Source organism: Argopecten irradians, chromosome 6 (genome assembly GCF_041381155.1).
Source record: "Argopecten irradians isolate NY chromosome 6, Ai_NY, whole genome shotgun sequence".
In the NCBI taxonomy this organism is placed as follows: Eukaryota; Metazoa; Mollusca; class Bivalvia; order Pectinida; family Pectinidae; genus Argopecten; species Argopecten irradians.
In genome coordinates, this window is record NC_091139.1 from 45437679 (window position 1) to 45464707 (window position 27029).

Consider the following 27029-nt stretch of genomic DNA (forward strand, 5'->3'; position numbering starts at 1 on the left):
CAAGCACCACAACACTAATACCTGGTATATTATAAGCACCATGACATTATTGACCAACAAGCACCACAACACTAATACCTGGTATATTATAGGCACCATGACATTATTGACCAACAAGCACCACAACACTAATATCTGATATATTATAGGCACCATGACATTATTGACCAACAAGCACCACAACACTAATACCTGATATATTATAGGCACCATGACATTGTTGACCAACAAGCACCACATAACTAATACCTCAGGTATATTATAAGCACCATGACATTGTTGACCAACAAGCACCACATAACTAATACCTCAGGTATATTATAAGCACCATGACATTATTGACCAACAAGCACCACAACACTAATACCTGGTATATTATAGGCACCATGACATTATTGACCAACAAGCACCACAACACTAATACCTGATATATTATAGGCACCATGACATTATTGACCAACAAGCACCACAACACTAATATCTGATATATTATAGGCACCATGACATTATTGACCAACAAGCACCACAACACTAATACCTGATATATTATAGGCACCATGACATTGTTGACCAACAAGCACCACATAACTAATACCTCATGTATATTATAAGCACCATGACATTGTTGACCAACAAGCACCACATAACTAATACCTCAGGTATATTATAAGCACCATGACATTGTTGACCAACAAGCACCACAACACTAATACCTGGTATATTATAGGCACCATGACATTATTGACCAACAAGCACCACAACACTAATACCTGGTATATTATAGGCACCATGACATTGTTGACCAACAAGCACCACAACACTAATACCTGATATATTATAGGCACCATGACATTGTTGACCAACAAGCACCACATAACTAATACCTCAGGTATATTATAAGCACCATGACATTATTGACCAACAAGCACCACAACACTAATATCTGATATATTATAGGCACCATGACATTATTGACCAACAAGCACCACAACACTAATACCTGGTATATTATAGGCACCATGACATTATTGACCAACAAGCACCACAACACTAATACCTGATATATTATAGGCACCATGACATTATTGACCAACAAGCACCACAACACTAATATCTGATATATTATAGGCACCATGACATTATTGACCAACAAGCACCACAACACTAATACCTGATATATTATAGGCACCATGACATTGTTGACCAACAAGCACCACATAACTAATACCTCAGGTATATTATAAGCACCATGACATTATTGACCAACAAGCACCACAACACTAATACCTGGTATATTATAGGCACCATGACATTATTGACCAACAAGCACCACAACACTAATACCTGGTATATTATAGGCACCATGACATTATTGACCAACAAGCACCACAACACTAATATCTGATATATTATAGGCACCATGACATTATTGACCAACAAGCACCACAACACTAATACCTGATATATTATAGGCACCATGACATTATTGACCAACAAGCACCACAACACTAATACCTGAATATACATTTCGACTCAGGAGACACAGATTACAGAAAAACCCACGGATAACGTACGACTTTACTGAATAACGCAGTTACGAGTACTGCGAGTACTACTGTCAAATTCTTCCTAATCTGTTGGAGAAATGTGGATATGTTTGAATTTATTTACTATGGAAAAGACTGACTGAGACATATATAGAGGTGATATGTTTGATAATACTGATTAAAAAGATCTGGCAGTGTTGTAAGTTGTTGCTATTTTAAAGCTTTCAGTAGATAATTAACTTTACTGTTGTAGAACCTCTGCTGGGACTCGACTTAGATATGGAGTTTGATGTTGACCAGCAGACATCACAGCCAACAGGCGAGACAGAAACTGGCACAATGTCACTTCAGTCGACAGAATTACCGAATGCTCCCTCCACCACGGTAAATGTGGCTGTACCATGTACACTTCAGACTGACTCAGCTCCATGTCAACAACTTACGTCCACAGTAACTCAAGGTATTGTCTATGTAGTTAGTATTATTGTTGTATTAATCTTTGCTTTATCGTCCCCTTGTATCATCACCTGTTGCAGTGTATGAAGCATTTATAAAATGCCTCGAGCTCAACTCAACAACGTATATACATACCCAGCCTGTATACCTTTCGGCCGGGTACGAAATGGTGCCTATGTGTCTTAGTGGAGCATTGCCTCAGAAAATCACTCGGGCACAATTTTCTATACTTTTTTGTATGTTTTCAATTATTTTAAGAGTATACATGCATATATATATTACTTTTGTCCACAACAAACATAACTTCCTTTCTTAATATCTATCGTACCGCTCACAAGACGTCAAATTCACAATTTGTAGACCTGCGTATAATTTTCCTTCGAGATGGCCTTCAAATTTATATGTGAAAAAATAAGTCCTCTTTGTGAATTTTATATTTTATACAGTTAAGTTTTATTATCTAGTAGGTAAGTGATATAAAACAAGTACGATAAAATCACCAGGGCTAGTCATACAAACCGGGCTACGCTATTGACGCCCGTACACAGTATAGACGGGTATGCCATATCATCGTTGAAAAGTGTGATTTTTTCCCTGTGTCTGCTACGTACACAGATGTGTTGATAGATTTATATGTAATGACTATCCTGTGTCTGCTACACAGATGTGTTGATAGATTTATATGTAATGACTATCCTGTGTCTGCTACACAGATGTGATGATAGATTTATATGTAATGACTATCCTGTGTTTGCTACACAGATGTGATGATAGATTTATATGTAATGACTATCCTGTGTTTGCTACACAGATGTGATGATAGATTTATATGTAATGACTATCCTGTGTCTGCTACACAGATGTGATGATAGATTTATATGTAAGACTATCCTGTGTCTGCTACACAGATGTGATGATAGATTTATATGTAATGACTATCCTGTGTCTGCTACACAGATGTGATGATAGATTTATATGTAATGACTATCCTGTGTCTGCTACACAGATGTGATGATAGATTTATATGTAATGACTATCCTGTGTCTGCTACACAGATGTGATGATAGATTTCATGTAACGACTATCCTGTGTCTGCTACACAGATGTGTTGATAGATTTATATGTAATGACTATCCTGTGTCTGCTACACAGATGTGTTGATAGATTTATATGTAATGACTATCCTGTGTCTGCTACACAGATGTGTTGATAGATTTATATGTAATGACTATCCTGTGTCTGCTACACAGATGTGTTGATAGATTTATATGTAACGACTATCCTGTGTCTGCTACACAGATGTGTTGATAGATTTATATGTAACGACTATCCTGTGTCTGCTACACAGATGTGTTGATAGATTTATATGTAATGACTATCCGTGTTTGCTACACAGATGTGTTGATAGATTTATATGTAATGACTATCCTGTGTCTGCTACACAGATGTGTTGATAGATTTATATGTAATGACTATCCTGTGTCTGCTACACAGATGTGTGTTGATAGATTTATATGTAATGACTATCCTGTGTCTGCTACACAGATGTGATGATAGATTTATATGTAATGACTATCCTGTGTCTGCTACACAGATGTGTTGATAGATTTATATGTAATGACTATCCTGTGTCTGCTACACAGATGTGTTGATAGATTTATATGTAATGACTATCCTGTGTCTGCTACACAGATGTGATGATAGATTTATATGTAATGACTATCCTGTGTCTGCTACACAGATGTGATGATAGATTTATATGTAATGACTATCCTGTGTCTGCTACACAGATGTGTTGATAGATTTATATGTAATGACTATCCTGTGTCTGCTACACAGATGTGATGATAGATTTATATGTAATGACTATCCTGTGTCTGCTACACAGATGTGATGATAGATTTATATGTAATGACTATCCTGTGTCTGCTACACAGATGTGATGATAGATTTATATGTAATGACTATCCTGTGTCTGCTACACAGATGTGTTGATAGATTTATATGTAATGACTATCCTGTGTCTGCTACACAGATGTGATGATAGATTTATATGTAATGACTATCCTGTGTCTGCTACACAGATGTGATGATAGATTTATATGTAACGACTATCCTGTGTCTGCTACACAGATGTGATGATAGATTTATATGTAACGACTATCCTGTGTCTGCTACACAGATGTGATGATAGATTTATATGTAACGACTATCCTGTGTCTGCTACACAGATGTGATGATAGATTTATATGTAACGACTATCCTGTGTCTGCTACACAGATGTGATGATAGATTTTATATGTAAGACTATCCTGTGTCTGCTACACAGATGTGATGATAGATTTATATGTAATGACTATCCTGTGTCTGCTACACAGATGTGATGATAGATTTATATGTAATGACTATCCTGTGTCTGCTACACAGATGTGATGATAGATTTATATGTAATGACTATCCTGTGTCTGCTACACAGATGTGATGATAGATTTATATGTAACGACTATCCTGTGTCTGCTACACAGATGTGATGATAGATTTATATGTAATGACTATCCTGTGTCTGCTACACAGATGTGATGATAGATTTATATGTAATGACTATCCTGTGTCTGCTACACAGATGTGATGATAGATTTATATGTAATGACTATCCTGTGTCTGCTACACAGATGTGATGATAGATTTATATGTAATGACTATCCTGTGTCTGCTACACAGATGTGATGATAGATTTATATGTAATGACTATCCTGTGTCTGCTACACAGATGTGTTGATAGATTTATATGTAATGACTATCCTGTGTCTGCTACACAGATGTGATGATAGATTTATATGTAATGACTATCCTGTGTCTGCTACACACATGTGATGATAGATTTATATGTAATGACTATCCTGTGTCTGCTACACAGATGTGATGATAGATTTATATGTAATGACTATCCTGTGTCTGCTACACAGATGTGTTGATAGATTTATATGTAATGACTATCCTGTGTCTGCTACACAGATGTGTTGATAGATTTATATGTAATGACTATCCTGTGTCTGCTACACAGATGTGATGATAGATTTATATGTAATGACTATCCTGTGTCTGCTACACAGATGTGATGATAGATTTATATGTAACGACTATCCTGTGTCTGCTACACAGATGTGATGATAGATTTATATGTAACGACTATCCTGTGTCTGCTACACACAGATGTGATGATAGATTTATATGTAACGACTATCCTGTGTCTGCTACACAGATGTGATGATAGATTTATATGTAATGACTATCCTGTGTCTGCTACACAGATGTGATGATAGATTTATATGTAATGACTATCCTGTGTCTGCTACACAGATGTGATGATAGATTTATATGTAATGACTATCCTGTGTCTGCTACACAGATGTGATGATAGATTTATATGTAATGACTATCCTGTGTCTGCTACACAGATGTGATGATAGATTTATATGTAACGACTATCCTGTGTCTGCTACACAGATGTGATGATAGATTTATATGTAATGACTATCCTGTGTCTGCTACACAGATGTGATGATAGATTTATATGTAACGACTATCCTGTGTCTGCTACACAGATGTGATGATAGATTTATATGTAACGACTATCCTGTGTCTGCTACACAGATGTGATGATAGATTTATATGTAATGACTATCCTGTGTCTGCTACACAGATGTGATGATAGATTTATATGTAATGACTATCCTGTGTCTGCTACACAGATGTGTTGATAGATTTATATGTAATGACTATCCTGTGTCTGCTACACAGATGTGATGATAGATTTATATGTAACGACTATCCTGTGTCTGCTACACAGATGTGATGATAGATTTATATGTAACGACTATCCTGTGTCTGCTACACAGATGTGATGATAGATTTATATGTAACGACTATCCTGTGTCTGCTACACAGATGTGATGATAGATTTATATGTAACGACTATCCTGTGTCTGCTACACAGATGTGATGATAGATTTATATGTAATGACTATCCTGTGTCTGCTACACAGATGTGATGATAGATTTATATGTAATGACTATCCTGTGTCTGCTACACAGATGTGATGATAGATTTATATGTAATGACTATCCTGTGTCTGCTACACAGATGTGATGATAGATTTATATGTAACGACTATCCTGTGTCTGCTACACAGATGTGATGATAGATTTATATGTAATGACTATCCTGTGTCTGCTACACAGATGTGATGATAGATTTATATGTAATGACTATCCTGTGTCTGCTACACAGATGTGATGATAGATTTATATGTAATGACTATCCTGTGTCTGCTACACAGATGTGATGATAGATTTTATGTAACGACTATCCTGTGTCTGCTACACAGATGTGTTGATAGATTTATATGTAATGACTATCCTGTGTCTGCTACACAGATGTGTTGATAGATTTATATGTAATGACTATCCTGTGTCTGCTACACAGATGTGATGATAGATTTATATGTAATGACTATCCTGTGTCTGCTACACAGATGTGTTGATAGATTTATATGTAATGACTATCCTGTGTCTGCTACACAGATGTGTTGATAGATTTATATGTAATGACTATCCTGTGTCTGCTACACAGATGTGTTGATAGATTTATATGTAATGACTATCCTGTGTCTGCTACACAGATGTGATGATAGATTTATATGTAATGACTATCCTGTGTCTGCTACACAGATGTGATGATAGATTTATATGTAATGACTATCCTGTGTCTGCTACACAGATGTGATGATAGATTTATATGTAACGACTATCCTGTGTCTGCTACACAGATGTGATGATAGATTTATATGTAACGACTATCCTGTGTCTGCTACACAGATGTGATGATAGATTTATATGTAATGACTATCCTGTGTCTGCTACACAGATGTGATGATAGATTTATATGTAATGACTATCCTGTGTCTGCTACACAGATGTGATGATAGATTTATATGTAATGACTATCCTGTGTCTGCTACACAGATGTGATGATAGATTTATATGTAATGACTATCCTGTGTCTGCTACACAGATGTGATGATAGATTTATATGTAATGACTATCCTGTGTCTGCTACACAGATGTGATGATAGATTTATATGTAACGACTATCCTGTGTCTGCTACACAGATGTGATGATAGATTTATATGTAATGACTATCCTGTGTCTGCTACACAGATGTGTTGATAGATTTATATGTAATGACTATCCTGTGTCTGCTACACAGATGTGTGATGATAGATTTATATGTAATGACTATCCTGTGTCTGCTACACAGATGTGATGATAGATTTATATGTAATGACTATCCTGTGTCTGCTACACAGATGTGATGATAGATTTCATGTAACGACTATCCTGTGTCTGCTACACAGATGTGTTGATAGATTTATATGTAATGACTTTCCTGTGTCTGCTACACAGATGTGTTGATAGATTTATATGTAACGACTATCCTGTGTCTGCAACACAGATGTGATGATAGATTTATATGTAATGACTATCCTGTGTCTGCTACACAGATGTGTTGATAGATTTATATGTAATGACTATCCTGTGTCTGCTACACAGATGTGTTGATAGATTTATATGTAACGACTATCCTGTGTCTGCTACACAGATGTGTTGATAGATTTATATGTAATGACTATCCTGTGTCTGCTACACAGATGTGATGATAGATTTCATGTAACGACTATCCTGTGTCTGCTACACAGATGTGTTGATATATTTATATGTAATGACTATCCTGTGTCTGCTACACAGATGTGTTGATAGATTTATATGTAATGACTATCCTGTGTCTGCTACACAGATGTGATGATAGATTTATATGTAATGACTATCCTGTGTCTGCTACACAGATGTGATGATAGATTTATATGTAATGACTATCCTGTGTCTGCTACACAGATGTGTTGATAGATTTATATGTAATGACTATCCTGTGTCTGCTACACAGATGTGATGATAGATTTATATGTAATGACTATCCTGTGTCTGCTACACAGATGTGATGATAGATTTATATGTAATGACTATCCTGTGTCTGCTACACAGATGTGTTGATAGATTTATATGTAATGACTATCCTGTGTTTGCTACACAGATGATACAGCTAAACTGGAGGATTCAAATGTGGAAATGTCAGAGCCTACAGTATTAAATCAGGAATCGTCAGAGAAACACAATGAGGTACCATCAAAGCCTGAGGAACATGATGTGGAGTATTTCAGAAACCTGATGGCTACAGAAACCAATACGTTTAATGGATACTGTTCCAAGTGGGAAGATGTCAGTAAATCCACTCCAGAGATAGACGAGGAAGGTATTTATAACATACATTTTCATCAGTCATGAAGCTAAATTTATTACTTTATATCAATTTTTGTATCAAGTAGATATTATGTCTATGCACAGGTTTATGATGCGCGCAAAAGAAAAAAGAAATACTAAAAATACTGAAAGGCCGTTTACTTAGCCCTTTATCCCATTTCCAGAAAATGGGGTAATTAATTTTAAAATGCTCTGAACACCACAAAAATCATCCGATCTGAATATTTTTTAGCTTACATTGAAGACAATTCCTTACTGGTATATGATATGATGGGATTATGGGCGAATTTTATTTCATATCGAAAGTTGAATTACGAGGATTCGTGTAAAAATCGTTAGTCGGAATAGTACACGCTACATCCCCAGGTCACGATTCCCTAATGAACACAGACCGAATAAAATCGCCATCTATTCAACGAGTGCATCCCTGAAGTGCAGATCCTCGATATAAACTCACTTACTTACAAAAATTGCACATAAGTATCCCTTAGCGATCCCCATGTTCCATTTATTGTCATGGAGAACAGATGATCACCGATCTCGGCCATTTTTTGTCTGTCGTCTCCGATTTGATACAAGCTCTCTGATTGACTCCTAGGAGCGAGTGGACCAATCAGAGAGCTTATAACAAATCGGAGACGACAGACAAAAAATGGCCGAGGATAAAAACAAATGTATCATATCGAAAATAATAGAATCGAGAGGCATGTATTGTGATACTTATCATATCAGAGTACTGGTGTATCGCTGCAGCCTAAGTGTAAAATACTGTAAATGTAAGTCTCTAATGCACATCCTCAGTAGTGATAAAATTAGCTTTTGTACATACTAAAGTAATATAGTCACATACCTGTATTTGTTATAAACCTCAGTAGTGATAAAATTAGCTTTTGTACATACTAAAGTAATATAGTCACATACCTGTATTTGTTATAAACCTCAGTAGTGATAAAATTAGCTTTTGTACATACTAAAGTAATACTGTCACATACCTGTATTTGTTATAAACCTCAGTAGTGATAAAATTAGCTTTTGTACATACTAAAGTAATACTGTCACATACCTGTATTTGTTATAAGCCTCAGTAGTGATAAAATTAGCTTTTGTACATACTAAAGTAATATAGTCACCTACCTGTATTTGTTATAAACTTAAGTAGTGATAAAATTAGATTTGTACATACTAAAGTAATACAGTCACATACCTGTATTTGTTATAAACCTCAATAGTGATAAAATTAGCTTTTGTACATACTAAAGTAATACTGTCACATACCTGTATTTGTTATAAGCCTCAGTAGTGATAAAATTAGCTTTTGTACATACTAAAGTAATACTGTCACATACCTGTATTTGTTATAAACCTCAGTAGTGATAAAATTAGCTTGTGTGCTTACTAAAGTAATATAGTCACCTACCTGTATTTGTTATAAACCTCAGTAGTGATAAAATTAGCTTTTGTACATACTAAAGTAATATTGTCACATACCTGTATTTGTTATAAACCTCAGTAGTGATAAAATTAGCTTTTGTACATACTAAAGTAATACTGTCACATACCTGTATTTGTTATAAGCCTCAGTAGTGATAAAATTAGCTTTTGTACATACTAAAGTAATACTGTCACATACCTGTATTTGTTATAAACCTCAGTAGTGATAAAGTTAGCTTGTGTGCATACTAAAGTAATATAGTCACCTACCTGTATTTGTTATAAACCTCAGTAGTGATAAAATTAGCTTTTGTACATACTAAAGTAATATTGTCACCTACCTGTATTTGTTATAAACCTTAGTAGTGATAAAATTAGCTTTTGTACATACTAAAGTAATATTGTCACCTACCTGTATTTGTTATAAACCTTAGTAGTGATAAAATTAGCTTTTGTACATACTAAAGTAATATAGTCACCTACCTGTATTTGTTATAAACCTCAGTAGTGATAAAATTAGCTTTTGTACATACTAAAGTAATATTGTCGCATACCTGTATTTGTTATAAACCTCAGTAGTGATAAAATTAGCTTTTGTACATACTAAAGTAATACTGTCACATACCTGTATTTGTTATAAGCCTCAGTAGTGATAAAATTAGCTTTTGTACATACTAAAGTAATATAGTCACCTACCTGTATTTGTTATAAACTTCAGTAGTGATAAAATTAGCTTTTGTACATACTAAAGTAATATAGTCACATACCTGTATTTGTTATAAACCTCAGTAGTGATAAAATTAGCTTTTGTACATACTAAAGTAATACTGTCACATACCTGTATTTGTTATAAACCTCAGTAGTGATAAAATTAGCTTTTGTACATACTAAAGTAATACTGTCACATACCTGTATTTGTTATAAGCCTCAGTAGTGATAAAATTAGCTTTTGTACATACTAAAGTAATATAGTCACCTACCTGTATTTGTTATAAACTTAAGTAGTGATAAAATTAGATTTGTACATACTAAAGTAATACAGTCACATACCTGTATTTGTTATAAACCTCAATAGTGATAAAATTAGCTTTTGTACATACTAAAGTAATACTGTCACATACCTGTATTTGTTATAAGCCTCAGTAGTGATAAAATTAGCTTTTGTACATACTAAAGTAATACTGTCACATACCTGTATTTGTTATAAACCTCAGTAGTGATAAAATTAGCTTGTGTGCTTACTAAAGTAATATAGTCACCTACCTGTATTTGTTATAAACCTCAGTAGTGATAAAATTAGCTTTTGTACATACTAAAGTAATATTGTCACATACCTGTATTTGTTATAAACCTCAGTAGTGATAAAATTAGCTTTTGTACATACTAAAGTAATACTGTCACATACCTGTATTTGTTATAAGCCTCAGTAGTGATAAAATTAGCTTTTGTACATACTAAAGTAATACTGTCACATACCTGTATTTGTTATAAACCTCAGTAGTGATAAAGTTAGCTTGTGTGCTACCTAAAGTAATATAGTCACCTACCTGTATTTGTTATAAACCTCAGTAGTGATAAAATTAGCTTTTGTACATACTAAAGTAATATTGTCACCTACCTGTATTTGTTATAAACCTTAGTAGTGATAAAATTAGCTTTTGTACATACTAAAGTAATATTGTCACCTACCTGTATTTGTTATAAACCTCAGTAGTGATAAAATTAGCTTTTGTACATACTAAAGTAATATTGTCACATACCTGTATTTGTTATAGACCTCAATAGTGATAAAATTAGCTTTTGTACATACTTTAAAGTAATATTGACATCTACCTGTATACTTTAAAGTAATATTGACATCTACCTGTATTTGTTATAAACCTCAGTAGTGATAAAATTAGCTTTTGTACATACTTTAAAGTAATATAGTCACCTACCTGTATTTGTTATAAACCTCAGTAGTGATAAAATTAGCTTTTGTACATACTTTAAAGTAATATAGTCACATACCTGTATTTGTTATAAACCTCAGTAGTGATAAAATTAGCTTTTGTACATACTAAAGTAATATTGTCACATACCTGTATTTGTTATAGACCTCAATAGTGATAAAATTAGCTTTTGTACATACTAAAGTAATATTGTCACATACCTGTATTTGTTATAAACCTCAGTAGTGATAAAATTAGCTTTTGTACATACTAAAGTAATATTGTCACCTACCTGTATTTGTTATAAACCTCAATAGTGATAAAATTAGCTTTTGTACATACTTTAAAGTAATATAGCCACCTACCTGTATTTGTTATAAGCCATTAGAGATACTTTGTTATTTCAAAGGAGGGTCAGATCAGAACATGACTTTGTTATTTCAGTGGAGGGTCAGATCAGAACATGTATTGGTCAGGCTCAGTTGTTGACACCTTGTTATTTCAGTGGAGGGTCAGATCAGAACATGTATTGGCCAGGCTCAGTTGTTGATAGCACAACATTTTAAGCAGTTGAAAGGTTTGGTGGACAACTGTGAGTTTCGGACAGGTGAGAAGGAGACGACCTTGACAGATCTCCAGGGATTCTGGGACATGATTTACTACCAGGTAGGATGGCCAATAAGGCATTTATATTGCTGATAGACATCAAATTATTTGGTGTGAATGGTTGAATAGTTCATATTAATAGCTTTAAGGTAACGAACGGACATATATAGGATCTTACATGAGTGTTCATTTCATATGAGATTTTAAAAACGAACCCAAGAAGTTTTTATTTTGCGAGCCTTGGCGAGTTGTGCTCTTTAGGTGTATGTGATGCAGTGTAGTTATAATGTATGAGGTTTAGTATTGTGAATTACAGTTTAAACTCGTTATCTCAAAAGAGCTTGACTCGAAATTCCAGTTGATTAATTTTGAAGTCCTGTTATTTTTCCCTTCTTTGTATATGTATTTCAAGATCGGATGACTCGAAACTCCAGTTGAGTCAAAGTCAATTCCTGGTCCCTAGAACGGATATTCAGGGAAAAATATAGTCGCTATCTCAAATTTAATTTCAGTCATTCAAATTTTTAAAAAATCAATTACGTAAATATACAATGTATACAAACAATTGAAATTCACCAGCATGATTGTTATGTGTGTGTATATTTTCATATTAATTTAAAATATCTTTATTTATAACGTACTACATTCTGTATAAGTTTGTTGTAGGAACCAATGAAGTCAGTATACCAGTTACGGGAAATCAGGGTGCATGCCTATTATCGTGACAATCATATAATTGTAATTCAAGTTTTTTTTAAGTATTAAAAAAAAATGAAAAAAACATCTGAAAATATAACCGTAATCAAAATGATTTAATACAAACCTTATTAGTTGGAAAATTACGATAATATGCTGATCACGGTAATAGGCATGTACCCGGCTGTAATAGTCATTAGATAAGGACCCTTAAAAACCACGTTCTGATCAAACCTAGTGACAAAACGTTTGACTCGAATTTCCGATGAGTCAAATTATTTTCATTGGTCCATTGAATTTCGAGATAACAAGTTTCGACTGTATATTGAATTTTTTTTTTTTTTTTTGGACTAAACAATATCAATTTTATTTACAACAGGTTGAAGACGTACATACCAAGTTTACTGGTTTGGAAAAGTTGAAGGACAATAACTGGGTGCAGGATAAGCCCAAAGTCACCAAAAAAATTGTTAAGGTATTCATTCAAGTATGCAAAATAATCGGTGCTAAAAAGTGTGAATGACTGAAAAATCTTTGTGTGGTTCATTGGAAATTGAGTACCTATTTATTTGGAATTTTTCAATATAGAAAATTTCTATGGATATCAAATCAAATGATTTAAAAAAGTAAAAAAATCTCGATTTTAAATCAGATTTTGAAATTCAATTTAGAAAAAACCAGTGGCCAAACCGACTGTTAAACGTCCAGCTGTTGCATCTAAGTTTGCGGCATTCAGAGCTCAGATGAAAAAGAAACAGACTGCTCCTGATATTCTCTGCCACGAGGAACAAGCTGTAACATTTGATGGGGGATTTTTCAAAGTTGCCAGCCCTAAAAAGACTCCAAAGTTCCATTGTGAAGGTATACAGTTGTTAGGATAAACTAGAAAGATAATTGTAGGTAACATCTTTATATGTTAGGTTGTCAACGTTAATGATAAGGTGGCCATGGAGTTTTGGAGAAATACAGGGTCGACTTGTGTAGAGGGTTTCACTACTCAACATTATCAATTTAGATACTTTCTTCTAGTGTGAATGAAAAACTTATACTCAATCAAGATCAAATCACTTTAGGAATTACTGATCTGTTCCATATCTCTCCCTTGTTTTAGAATGAATATTTAGAAGCAAGTTTTCTTTAGTAAACTTTGATTCAAATCAAAATAAGAGAACTTCTTTTTTTTTCAGAAGTTACATTAGAATTGTTTTGTAATGAGACAATTACTAATGTTTATAATTGTTTTCAGCTGGCTCCCCTCAACGAAAGGTGTCCGTTTCATCTGCTGAGAAAGAGAAGGTCTCCGAGACTACAGAGAAGGAGAAGGTCACTGAGCCTAAGAAGAAACCTCTGATGGAGGTTCTGTCTCCAGCTGTTAATAGTCTAGGTCTGACAAGCCTGCGTACACCTAGTAGGAAGTCGTACGTGCCTGTTAACCCCAGTCCACTGTTACTGGACATCACCCCCCAGGTCGCTAGTAAGGGTCGCCCTGCTCCACACTCAAAACGCATGTGTACAGGTGTTGAGACTGAAACTTCGCTGAACAATGAAGAAAACGATGTAGATGATTTTTTCGCCAATGACAATGCAGTAAAACCAATTCCTGCAGTAAAATGTGTGACTGGAACCCCTAGGTCAAAAGTTAGTCCAAGGTCAGTAAAAACAATTCCCTCAGTAAAATGTGTGACTGGAACCCCCAAGTCAAAAGTTAGCCAAAGGTCAGTAAAATAATTCCATAAGTAAAATGTGTAACTGGAACCCCCAAGTCAAAAGTTAGCCCAAAGTCAGTAAAAATAATTCCATAAGTAAAATGTGTAACTGGAACCCCCAAGTCAAAAGTTAGTCAAAGGTCAGTAAAAATAATTCCATAAGTAAAATGTGTAACTGGAACCCCCAAGTCAAAAGTTAGCCAAAGGTCAGTAAAAATAATTCCATAAGTAAAATGTGTAACTGGAACCCCCAAGTCAAAAGTTAGCCAAAGGTCAGTAAAAATAATTCCATAAGTAAAATGTGTAACTGGAACCCCCAAGTCAAAAGTTAGCCAAAGGTCAGTAAAAATAATTCCATAAGTAAAATGTGTAACTGGAACCCCCAAGTCAAAAGTTAGCCAAAGGTCAGTAAAAATAATTCCATAAGTAAAATGTGTAACTGGAACCCCCAAGTCAAAAGTTAGCCCATCCCAAGGTCAGTAAAAACAATTCCCTAAATAAAATCTGTGACTGGAACCCCCAAGTCAAAAGTTAGCCCAAGGTCAGTATAACTTAGCTTGGTTCAACTTTGCTGTTCAAAATGCATTGTTTTAACATCAAGATATTCTTGAACTTCGTAAATATTTTTGTAATTATGGTCTCCTTATTAATAGGGCTGGGTATTGGAAGGGCTAAAACGATACGATACATATTGACAATACACTGAAACAATACACGATACGTATTGACGATACTCCAATTCAGTTGACCATTGTGTTTTGAATATTATGACAATAAAAGACAATTTTGATAAAACATTCTATAACCAGGAAAAAAATCAACCAAACATTTTATGTGGTTTATCATATGTGTTGATTTATTTCTGTCAATTCATATTCTTACTTATGAAAAGGCATTTCTAATCCATCTAGGTGACACAGATGCTTTAAACACTTGCTTTTGATTGAAATGCTGTTACTTGAATGATGTTTTAGAATAATTTTTGTTTGAAATTTCCTATGTCTATAACGAAAACAGTAGGGTGAGTTGTTAAAACGATACAGCGATATACAGCATGTTTGTGTATCGATATTCGATACACTGCTGAAAACTGATACGTATCGGTATATCGATATATTGATCCAGCCCTACTTATTAATAAGGACAAAATGCAACTTGAGAGTTTATCTTATCCTTCTGAACTCCACAGCTCTTTGTGATGAACTTTTAGTTGTGGCTATTATTGTACTTGAATGTGTTGTACAGGAGATCCCTGCAAACAAGGAGGTCATTGTGTGATATGTCATCACCTTCTACTGCTAAGGAATCCAAGAGCGACAATGATTTCCTCAAATACCTCCAACCAAATAGTACAACAGTAACACAAGCCACGAACAACGTCAGTGCTCTGGATGATGAATGTGACGCCTGGGACCCGTCCACAGCCTTTTCTGCTTCAGGTAGGGATTGTATGTTTTAGTAATTATTAGGTCACCTGAGACGAAGCCAAACCCCATGGAAAATTTTACTTGATCCCACTGGAATCCCAGTGGGATAATTGGGCAGGATTCCCAATCTATCCCACTGGGATCCCAGTTAAATCCCACTGAGATCCAGTCAAATCCCACAGGGATCCCAGTTAAATCCCACTGAGATCCAGTTAAATCCCACTGAGATCCAGTTAAATCCCACTGAGATCCAGTCAAATCCCACCGGGATCCCAGTTAAATCCCACTGAGATCCAGTTAAATCCCACTGAGATCCAGTCAAATCCCACTGGGATCCCAGTTAAATCCCACTGAGATCCAGTTAAATCCCACTGAGATCCAGTTAAATCCCACTGAGATCCAGTTAAATCCCACTGAGATCCAGTTAAATCCCACTGAGATCCAGTTAAATCCCACCGGGATCCCAGTTAAATCCCACTGAGATCCAGTTAAATCCCACTGAGATCCAGTCAAATCCCACTGGGATCCCAGTTAAATCCCACTGAGATCCAGTTAAATCCCACTGAGATCCAGTTAAATCCCACTGAGATCCCAGTTAAATCCCACTGAGATCCCAGTTAAATCCCACTGAGATCCAGTTAAATCCAACAGAGATCCAGTTAAATCCAACAGAGATCCAGTTAAATCCCACTGAGATCCAGTTAAATCCCACTGAGATCCAGTCAAATCCCACTGAGATCCAGTCAAATCCCATTGAGATCCAGTTAAATCCCACTGAGATCCAGTCAAATCCCACTGAGATCCAGTCAAATCCCACTGAGATCCAGTTAAATCCCACTGAGATCCAGTCAAATCCCACTGAGATCCAGTTAAATCCCACTGAGATCCAGTTAAATCCCACTGAGATCCAGTTAAATCCCACTGAGATCCAGTTAAATCCCACTGAGATCCAGTTAAATCCCACTGAGATCCAGTTAAATCCCACTGAGATCCAGTCAAATCCCACCGGGATCCCAGTTAAATCCCACTGAGATCCAGTTAAATCCCACTGAGATCCAGTTAAATCCCACTGAGATCCAGTTAAATCCCACTGAGATCCAGTTAAATCCCACTGAGATCCAGTCAAATCCCACTGGGATCCCAGTTAAATCCCACTGAGATCCAGTCAAATCCCACTGGGATCCCAGTTAAATCCCACTGAGATCCAGTTAAATCCCACTGAGATCCAGTTAAATCCCACTGAGATCCAGTTAAATCCCACTGAGATCCAGTTAAATCCCACTGAGATCCAGTCAAATCCCACCGGGATCCCAGTTAAATCCCACTGAGATCCAGTTAAATCCCACTGAGATCCAGTTAAATCCCACTGAGATCCAGTCAAATCCCACTGAGATCCAGTCAAATCCCACCGGGATCCCAGTTAAATCCCACTGAGATCCAGTTAAATCCCACTGAGATCCAGTTAAATCCCACTGAGATCCAGTTAAATCCCACTGAGATCCAGTTAAATCCCACTGAGATCCAGTAAAATCCCACTGAGATCCAGTTAAGGATGTATTCTTCTGTGGTTTCAGTCCCGTTAAAGTCTCGTTTCGACATAGATCAAAAACGTTATGAGATTTTCAAATACGATTTATCAATACCTGTAACATGTGGTCTGTAGCAAATTTTGTCAAAAAATTACATTTCTATTTTTAGTAGATTTTTTTACACAGCGATTTTTAGAAATGGCCCATTTGGCGGCCATTTTGAAATTGTGTCTTTTTTGGCATTGAGAAGAGCCATCGTTTTCCCATTTTTCACTTAAATTGTTTTTACTTAAATCATCACAGCGTCAGCATTTTCAGCTGTATCGAGTTAATTTTTGCTGTAAATCTTCACTGGGTTCATGTTAATTAAAATATTGAACATTAATGTGTGAAATGATACACTTTTGTCACTTTATTTTTACATTTAATGGTAATTTGAGCACTTTTATTTTTCAGTCAAAAATATTGAAAAATAACATATATTTAAATGGGGCAAAAAAGTAAGCACACGGACCCCCCATTTTTCTGCCTGATTAAGAAAGAACAACCCTTTCCCTATTGATATGCAAACTATTGACAAAAGTTTAATACCAGAACTTTTTCTATAAAGTATTAAATTTGACAAAAATGGCTGAAAATGGTGCATTTTGGAGCTCAAAATTAAGGGGTAGGGGTAGCATATGTTGTTATTTTGAGAAAAAAATATGACTCTTATTAATCATAACTGATATATTTTTAATGAAGACTACTGGAAAATAAATTCTACAAACATCCATACATATCAAACACCTCATTAGGAAATTATGGCTTTAAATTCTAGTGTATGTGGTCAAAACGGCGAAATTCCAATAAAATCCACTATTTTGTCAGTTTGGTATCTTTGAGTGACAATAACTCAAAAACGAGCACACGGACATATGTTTTTTCTTCCATTTTCTTTCATGGTATGAACTCCTCTTTCCAAAAATTTATATGAGAAAAAAAGTTTAATACAAGAAAATTTTGACTTCTCAGAGGAGTACATCCTTAAATCCCACTGGGATCCCAGTTAAATCCCACTGAGATCCAGTTAAATCCCACTGAGATCCAGTCAAATCCCACCATTGGTTCACAGTCAATCCCAGCGGGATACTGGTACAAAATGCTGAAGAGATCTTAGAGAAATATTCAAGTGAAACCTATCTTTTGCAATATTGAATATAATTATGCTTTTTCAATGAACAAAAAAAAAAATAGATTTTAATGCAGTTCTATTTCCAAAGAATTTTCCTGAAATAAAACTTGAGATGTGTTACAACAGCTATAGACAATTAACAAAAAGATTCTTGTCAACTCAAGTCATTCCTTGACTTTCAAATGTTATTGAATTTTTGAATAGCACTAAAGCTTTGTTCTCTTCATAATTATGTTAACTTACAAAGCTACACGCAGACAAAATATTATTTAAATTCAATTAAAACTTATAAATGCTAATTATTGCCCCATTGCCTAATTGTAAATTATTTATCAATACATGACTTCGCACTCGGAAAGATCATGCTTCAAGATTACTGGTCATTTCTATTAAAAAAATATTACTGTAAATGCAATCTATGAATTTCTCTGTCTGGGACCAATACTTTTCCTCATATACATTAACGATTTCCATGAATACCTGAAACACAGCAAACTGCGTCTCTTTGCCGATGGCAGCTTTATACACAAGTAAATACACAACCATCAGGACACACTACAGCTACAAGTAGACTTACATGGAGCAGCACACTGGGCACATAACTGGCTGATGTCATTCCACCCAGACAAATGTAACATCATTAGCATCACACCAAAATGAAACAAAATACACTATAAATACACACTCTTAAATCACACATTAAAACATGTTCAGGACAGCAAATACTTTGGGGCTACACTGCAACACAACCTATGCTGGGACAAACACATAAACAACATCACTTCCACGGCAAACAAATCGCTCGGCTTCCTGAAACGCAACCTAAAAATCAACTCACCACATATAAAAGAACATGCTTACAAGGCACTCACTAGACCCAAACTGGAATACTGCTCTTCCATATGGGACCCCTACCACACACACCAGATCACACAAATAGAAAAAATACAACGCAGAGCAGCACGCTACACACAAAACAGATATATCACAATACAAGTTCAGTACCAGACATGATACACCAACTAAAACTACCATCACTACACACACACAGAATACAGTCAAGACTTATACTTCTGTACAAAATCACGCACAAACTAGGCGCAGTCAACACACAAATACTCGCCAAAACAGACAGCAGAACGAGACAGGCACACCCACACACATTTAGACATATCTCTGCTACCAAAGACACATACAAATACTCCTTCTTCCCACATACAATTACACAATGGAATCTCTTACCGGTAGCAGCAGTACAAAGCACAATACTCGAGGACTTCAAGTCTGTTCCAACCATTATATAGCTTACAGTTAAAAATACAGCTGAACCCTGGTAACTCAAACTTATATACCTGGTAACTAAATACTATGTTTACTCTGAAGTACATACACACGTATATCTATAAATGTTTTATCCTCTCATGTTTTCATCCTTAAATTTGTTTACATCATATTTTCAGATTATGTGAAGAAAGATTCACCAGCTGTTTCAAGACGGCGCTCATCCAGTCTCAAACAGTTACCATCAACACAGCGGCGTCGCTCAACTAGACGCAGTGTACACTTCTCCACTTCTCCAACAACTGAACACACACCTGAATTAGAAAACATAACGGATGGTAAGTTAGAGGGAAAAAATAAACAATTACAGTCTCAAATGTTGTTGTAAACAGCTTAGAAACATGTCAAAAGGCCACACCAATATCAAAAATAGTTCTTTGGGAATTTGAAATTAAAAATTGGAGCAAGAGGGTGGAATTTTTTTTTTTTTTTTTCTTTATTGGTAGAAATCAGAGCGAGCAGGTTGTAAAATGCTATATTTTAATATATGTATGACTTAACATGTTCCAATTCATTATATTTGAGTGTTATTTGCTTGGTTTTGTTCTTGAAATGTTTTGTTGGCTTTTAATAGTGGTAGATATAAATTTCAGAGGTAATGTATAATCTTCTTGTCAATTTTGTATGATCACATCATATAACATTTTCTAGCATTTGTTAACAGTTTTGATATAGCATCTAAATAGAATGCATTTGAAAGAAAAATATTTAGGATGGGATGGTGATTTATGCTTTATTAATCTGATGCAAGTCATAGGAAATTTAAATTGTTTCAGTTAGAAAACAATAGTAACAACCACCTTAGGCTGCCTTATCCTTGAAGTCAATGCATGGACTCAAACTGATTCTGATATTTACTGGTGATCAACTTATGATATAATAATAATTGATGTTTCTCATATAAGTTTCGTTTTACTGAGACAATACCAGAACAATATTAAAATATTATGAAAAAAACACCCTTCACTAGTGTATAATTTTGATATTATATTAAAATATCAAACAATTAACACTTAAGAAAAAAATGTCTGTTTAATGTACCCCCACAGAAAGCTTCAAAAGAAGTGAAATGGTTTTTTTTGTGCGTTCACCACAATATCAAATGCTGATTTTCTACAAGATTCTAGGCCTAAAATATATATAGTCACGATCGCTTTCTCCCGATCACATGCTGATTTCCAGCAAAATAAATATTCAATAAATTTCATACATATCTCACCACAATTATTTAACAACATATGATGAGAAGCTATTTGGATACAACCTTTAGTTGGAGGTTTTGAAGAATGCGATATTTAATTGTTAATAATGTTTTCAAAATATAACCGTCAGTCACTAACGACTCGAACGTCAACCCTGGCAAAACATAACAAGACCAATGTTAACAACATTCTGTTGCCGTGCATGGGACGTCCCCTGTTCCTGATTTAACACTCACTACACAGATTGTCATCTTTCCTCTTGCTTTACTTTGGCTATTAAGTTACAGCTGTAGAAAGCGACCAACGAAAGCATGTTTACATCCTGCGCCATTTTTTTCCCGTTTTCCGATTGATTCAAGCGTGTGTGCGACCAAAATGCGAGAAAAAAATATTAAAAACTGGAATTCGTTTGTCAAAATACGGAACTTGGAAAACAGGAGCGGGATAATTTTTTAACATATTGTCATAGGGTCAAATGTACTACGTTCATTTGACTGTGTCGTGTATTTGTTGCGTTACCGTTTACAGGGAGTGTGTCCTGTTTAGCTGTGTGCCTATTTATAGTTAGTCCATGTGTGTCCAGGTGTCCTGTCAGTCTTAGCTTGTTCAGCCTGTTTGTCCGGTTTGTGTACGGGTATGTTTGTGCGTGCATGCAGGAGTATACATGTAGGGGTGTGTGTGTGAGTGGGTATATAAGTAGTGTGCAAGGGGGAGCGCGACGTTAGACATTTCATTTGCGGAGCTGAACTAGCCTTTCTAGGTTACTCCGAGACACAGGGACTCCTTACTCCACGACACTTCCGACTAATTGTTACCAACTAGTCCAAGGGGTTTTGTTCCCGCTTCAAATAACCATATGTAGACGACGCGCTCCTGTGAGAGTAATAAAGAACCAACAGAAGTAAACCACGTCTTTGTTTATTTCTATCACATATTTTTCTGAAATCTTAATTTTAGGGAATGGGAATTTCTGACGAACTATTTTTCAAATTGGTGTGGCCTAATGTCATTCGCTGGCCTGTATTACTGAAATGTAATTAGATACACCTATAGGATAATTAGGAAATTTGTTTGTTCTCTTGAAGGTGAGACTGAAAGATGACACCAGGTTCTTTTAAACTGTCAAACACGAGGCTTCATTAAAACTTGGCAAGCTTCATGCTTGACAAGTTCAGAATGTTAGTCTTAAATTTTTAGCCCACTATCATCAGATGGGATTGATCGGTCAACAAGATGGCCTTCAGGATTTTGATAGTTAAAATTTGTTACCATTATTCCTCAGAAAGTACTGAAGGGATCTCTCTCAAATATCACATGTAAAATCCCCCTAGGACTTTAGTTGTGGATATTGCATTTATGGACCGATTGATCAACAAGATGGCCGACAGGTAGCCATCTCGGATTTTGATAATTGAAGTTTGTTAGTGTTATATATTTTAAAAAGTACTGAAGCGATCCGTTTAAAATTATTTGTAAGTTCCCCTAGGACTATAGTTGTGCTTATTGCATTTTCGAACCAATCGGTCAACAAGATGACCGAGAGGTAGCCATCTTGGATTTTGATAATTGAAGTTTGTTAGTGTTATATATGTCAGAAAGTACTGAAAGAATCTTTCTCAAATTTCATATGTAGTAATATGTAATAAAAGTTTGAAAAGCAGAGAAAAGATCTCTCTTTCCATTGTCAGACGTAGATCATTCTTTGGTGGGTGCCAAGATCCCTCTGGGATCTCTTATGATAGTTTTAAGTTTGAAAAGCAGAGAAAAGATCCCTCTTTCATTTGTCAGACATAGATCAATATTTGGTGGGCGCCAAGATCCCTCTGGGATCTCTTATGATAGTTTTAAGTTTGAAAAGCAGAGAAAAGATCCCTCTTTCATTTGTCAGACATAGATCAATCTTTGGTGGGCGCCAAGATCCCTCTGGGATCTTTTGTTGAGATTCTCTGGCCTCGCCCTACAGAGTATAAACATTGTTGACAGGGTATTCCTTCATTTCAGTGGCTGGGGCTGTCAGTGAGGATATGCTGTTGTTTACACCACCAGGACACAAGTCCTCCATACAGCTCCACGATTACGTTAGTAATTCTATGAATGCTGGTGCTACTCCTGCCTGTCGGAATCCTGTGAGTATTTATCAGACTATATATCCCCTTTGATGTTATGTACATTTTTCTCTCCGTTCAAAATTAGGTAAATAAATATTTTATTACACCACCTACAATAATAAACTTGTAATTATCATGAATACTTGAGATTAATGAGCATATTGTAATATTTAAATGCAAGATGAGTGTGGTACCATTGAAATATTGACTCACTGTTAATATTGTAGTTACGATTACTTTATAAACAATTTGAAAAAATATTTATATATTAAGTGGAAATTTCCAAAATGCAACTTGTCATCTGTCCCAGTATCATTATAATTATCACACAGAGCAGTGGCGAGAACCTACGTGGTGTGCAAAAATTTACACAAGGAATCTTGCATGTTTGGTGCAGTTAGTTCATAATGAATCATTTTAGGCTATTGACATAGGTAGTCTTATGTTATAAATATTAATCATAAACCTTTAATTTTTGTTTTGGAAGTATAGTTTTCCTAAAGCATATATGCCACATGGACATGGCCAAATTTTGTCAGGGCAAGGAGAAGTTGATTTTTCCTGGGCTTAGTGCTTAGGTGAAAGATTTGTAATGTGAAGATGTGATTATTGAAGATGAAATTTGAATTCAAATAATGCTTTATAACATGTACCTTGTACATTTCAGCGACCAAGTTTGTTGTACACGCCTCCTGAGAATGCTTCACCATTGTCCAGTACCACGACCCATACAGACATTCCGACAGATATCCTCGTATCATTCACACCCTGAATGGGCGCAGTCATACATCAAAACAACGCCGACATTTGAACTTGTTTATTGTTTGATATACTGGAATCCCCAATGGATGTCTTTGTGTGATAGAGCATGTGAGAGAAAAAGAGGAAAGAATGAAGTTGTGTCTGTCTTAAAAGTGTCTCCAAATTTGTATCCAACATATCTGAATACATAATCAACTGTACAAAGTTTGATTGACAACATGTAATGATTATATTCATGTATCTGTACTTGGCCATATTGACCACTATGATAGTATAGTCGGCGTATACTCCTGACCTATAGACATGTTGACATTGTTAGACCTTCCTATCACAAGGTCTCGCGTCAGCACCACTTAGGTTATTAAAATACTCTAAACCAACTCTCTTTTATAGCTGTTCAATTGTGCGACTCCAATTTCAAAACTTCTTTGCGAACATTAAAACATTTGAGAACAGAGTTGAAATACCTATTAACACAAGTGAGGTGAATATTACTGTTTTGAGATAAACTTGTGGCCACAATAGTACTTTGATTGCAAATTTTCCAGATATCAATTGCACACGAAAGGAAGTTGTTTTAAAGTTTGCAATTCAATTCTAATTCTCTTTTCAAATTTCTGTTCTATTCTGTCCTTTTAATCTGAATACATGTGGATATTATTTGTAAATAATATAAGTAATATGTTTCTTTTTTTTATTTATCAAGTTGTATATGGACAGGCTGCTATCGTCAATCTTTAACCAAGTTAGGTAAAGAGCTTATTTTATAAGTAAATAATATTGTAAAACTTCAATTAGCATTTGAGTTAAGATATTTGTATCATATTTAATTAAATCAGACAGGAAACCGAAAATAGGCTGAGCATTTCAGTTAGATTATCATGTGGACTCCTAGGTGGTAGAATTTAATATATAAAACTGTTAGTAAGACTTTCCTATATAAGTTCAATTTGAAATGAGATGTGAATTTTTTATCTGTAATACATTTCAATTATAAAATATATGGTTAATATTATAATTCAATTATCATTATTTCGAATAAAGATTCACTCGTATATTTCAAACAGCGAAACAAAAACTGAAAGAAATTTCTTCTTACGGTCAGATTGAATATAATTCACATTGTGTAGCAGATTTGGCCCAATAATTTGTAATAAAAGTAATTTGTTCATTGTTGTGGATGTAACTTAAAAACTATATATGAATATCAGTTGATACCCTGCTATGTAAACTATCAGTAATATATTGAATTGAAAGAAAGTTCATTTCTGTAATAATATATTCCATAAATATTAAAAAGATACCTACACACCTCCGTCATTTGCACAAACAATTTATTCTTGCTAAAGTGTTAAATCTGAATTTAGGTAATCTTATCTTTACTAAATTTATCTGAAATGAAATGTCACTTTAATTCTTCTTATTGTGAATCATCAAATAAATATCTTTGAAATGATTTTGTATTGATGTACTTTCGATTTGTATGTTAAGTAGTCAAATGTGACTCAATTTTAAGAATAATTTCTGCCATTTTGTATGTGAAAGACTACAGCACGAAATATTGTAACATAACTTTTTTATGTGAATGACTACAACACTTAATAATGTAACATAACTGGTATTTTGAAACTGTTTAGAATCCATGTTGATATCTTCATTTGTTCTAAAAAAAAGTTTGAAGCAATATTAAATGAGCCTAACAGCCAGTGAGGTGTTTCTTGTTTTTTTTTTATATGAGACTAGTACAATCAAGGATTGCTTGTCATAGCTTTTACATGTATCGGTATTTATCCTGCAACTGTCCCACATACTGATGGATAACTACTGCCGGATAAACTTGTGCTTTACCCGTCAATACGAAATGCTTTATCCATCAATACAATCCATAATTTGTTCCACATATGACAGAACTTTTTCTAACTTGACCCAGAACCTAAACCTTCCGGTGAATGGCAAAGGCATGTATTGTAAAGTAATTCTTTAATGGGTAATAATGTTTTTTCAGTATTTTCATATTGTTTCAGTGATATTACACACGGAAAATAATTACAGGTACTGTTTTGCAAATGCGCTTATATATTTCCCACATTAGAAAAAAGGAGTACACTCTCATTCAGTTCAGTGAATGAATCTTTTCCTCCACATCAAAGAAGCGTCTCGTTTCGAGTGAAACCATATAAATAACTGGCAATTTACTTTCGTTTTGAATATCATAATGGTTGCAGGATAACCAGAATACACGGTTAGTATCTTACAATACTAGTTTTATGTTGTTACTCGACACGGAAAGCCTAGACGACTTGGCAACGCCTTGTGATCTCGGCTTTCCTAAGTCTCGCACCAAAATAAACATTACATTGTAAGATACTTACCATGTATTTTCTATATAACATATTAGGTAACCTACATCTTTAATGCTAGCACCATGTTGAACGTACAGATATGACGTCATAAAAAAAACATGTTGAGAAGGTGATCACGGTTTAAGGGTGATTTAATATCAAAATTAAGTGATTTCTTGTAAACCAACTTTAAAGATGCTCCACTGCTGACATTAATGGGATTTTCCTCTATCAAAAAACAGGAGCAGACAATTTAGTATTTTTCTCACACCATTACCACCATTGAAAAGTTTAAACTTCTATTGTTACTTCAAGATAACAATATTTAAAATAATTTTTGAAAATTGCATCCCAAAAACATTCCATGGCAGTATGTCCTACATGGAATGAAG

General features: G+C 34.9%; 1 protein-coding gene across 1 annotated transcript; it reads left to right on the forward strand.

Annotated features, from left to right (window-relative positions):
- Nucleotides 1-1803: 1803 nt before the first annotated feature.
- Nucleotides 1804-26001, forward strand: LOC138326046 (uncharacterized). Its single transcript, XM_069272160.1, has 10 exons — nt 1804-2007; nt 8156-8374; nt 12250-12410; nt 13426-13521; nt 13718-13907; nt 14293-14695; nt 15998-16191; nt 20343-20501; nt 23427-23551; nt 24201-26001. The coding sequence occupies exons 1-10, from the start codon at nt 1827-1829 to the stop codon at nt 24303-24305; spliced, it is 1833 nt and encodes a 610-aa protein (XP_069128261.1). The 5' UTR covers nt 1804-1826; the 3' UTR covers nt 24306-26001.
- Nucleotides 26002-27029: the final 1028 nt, after the last annotated feature.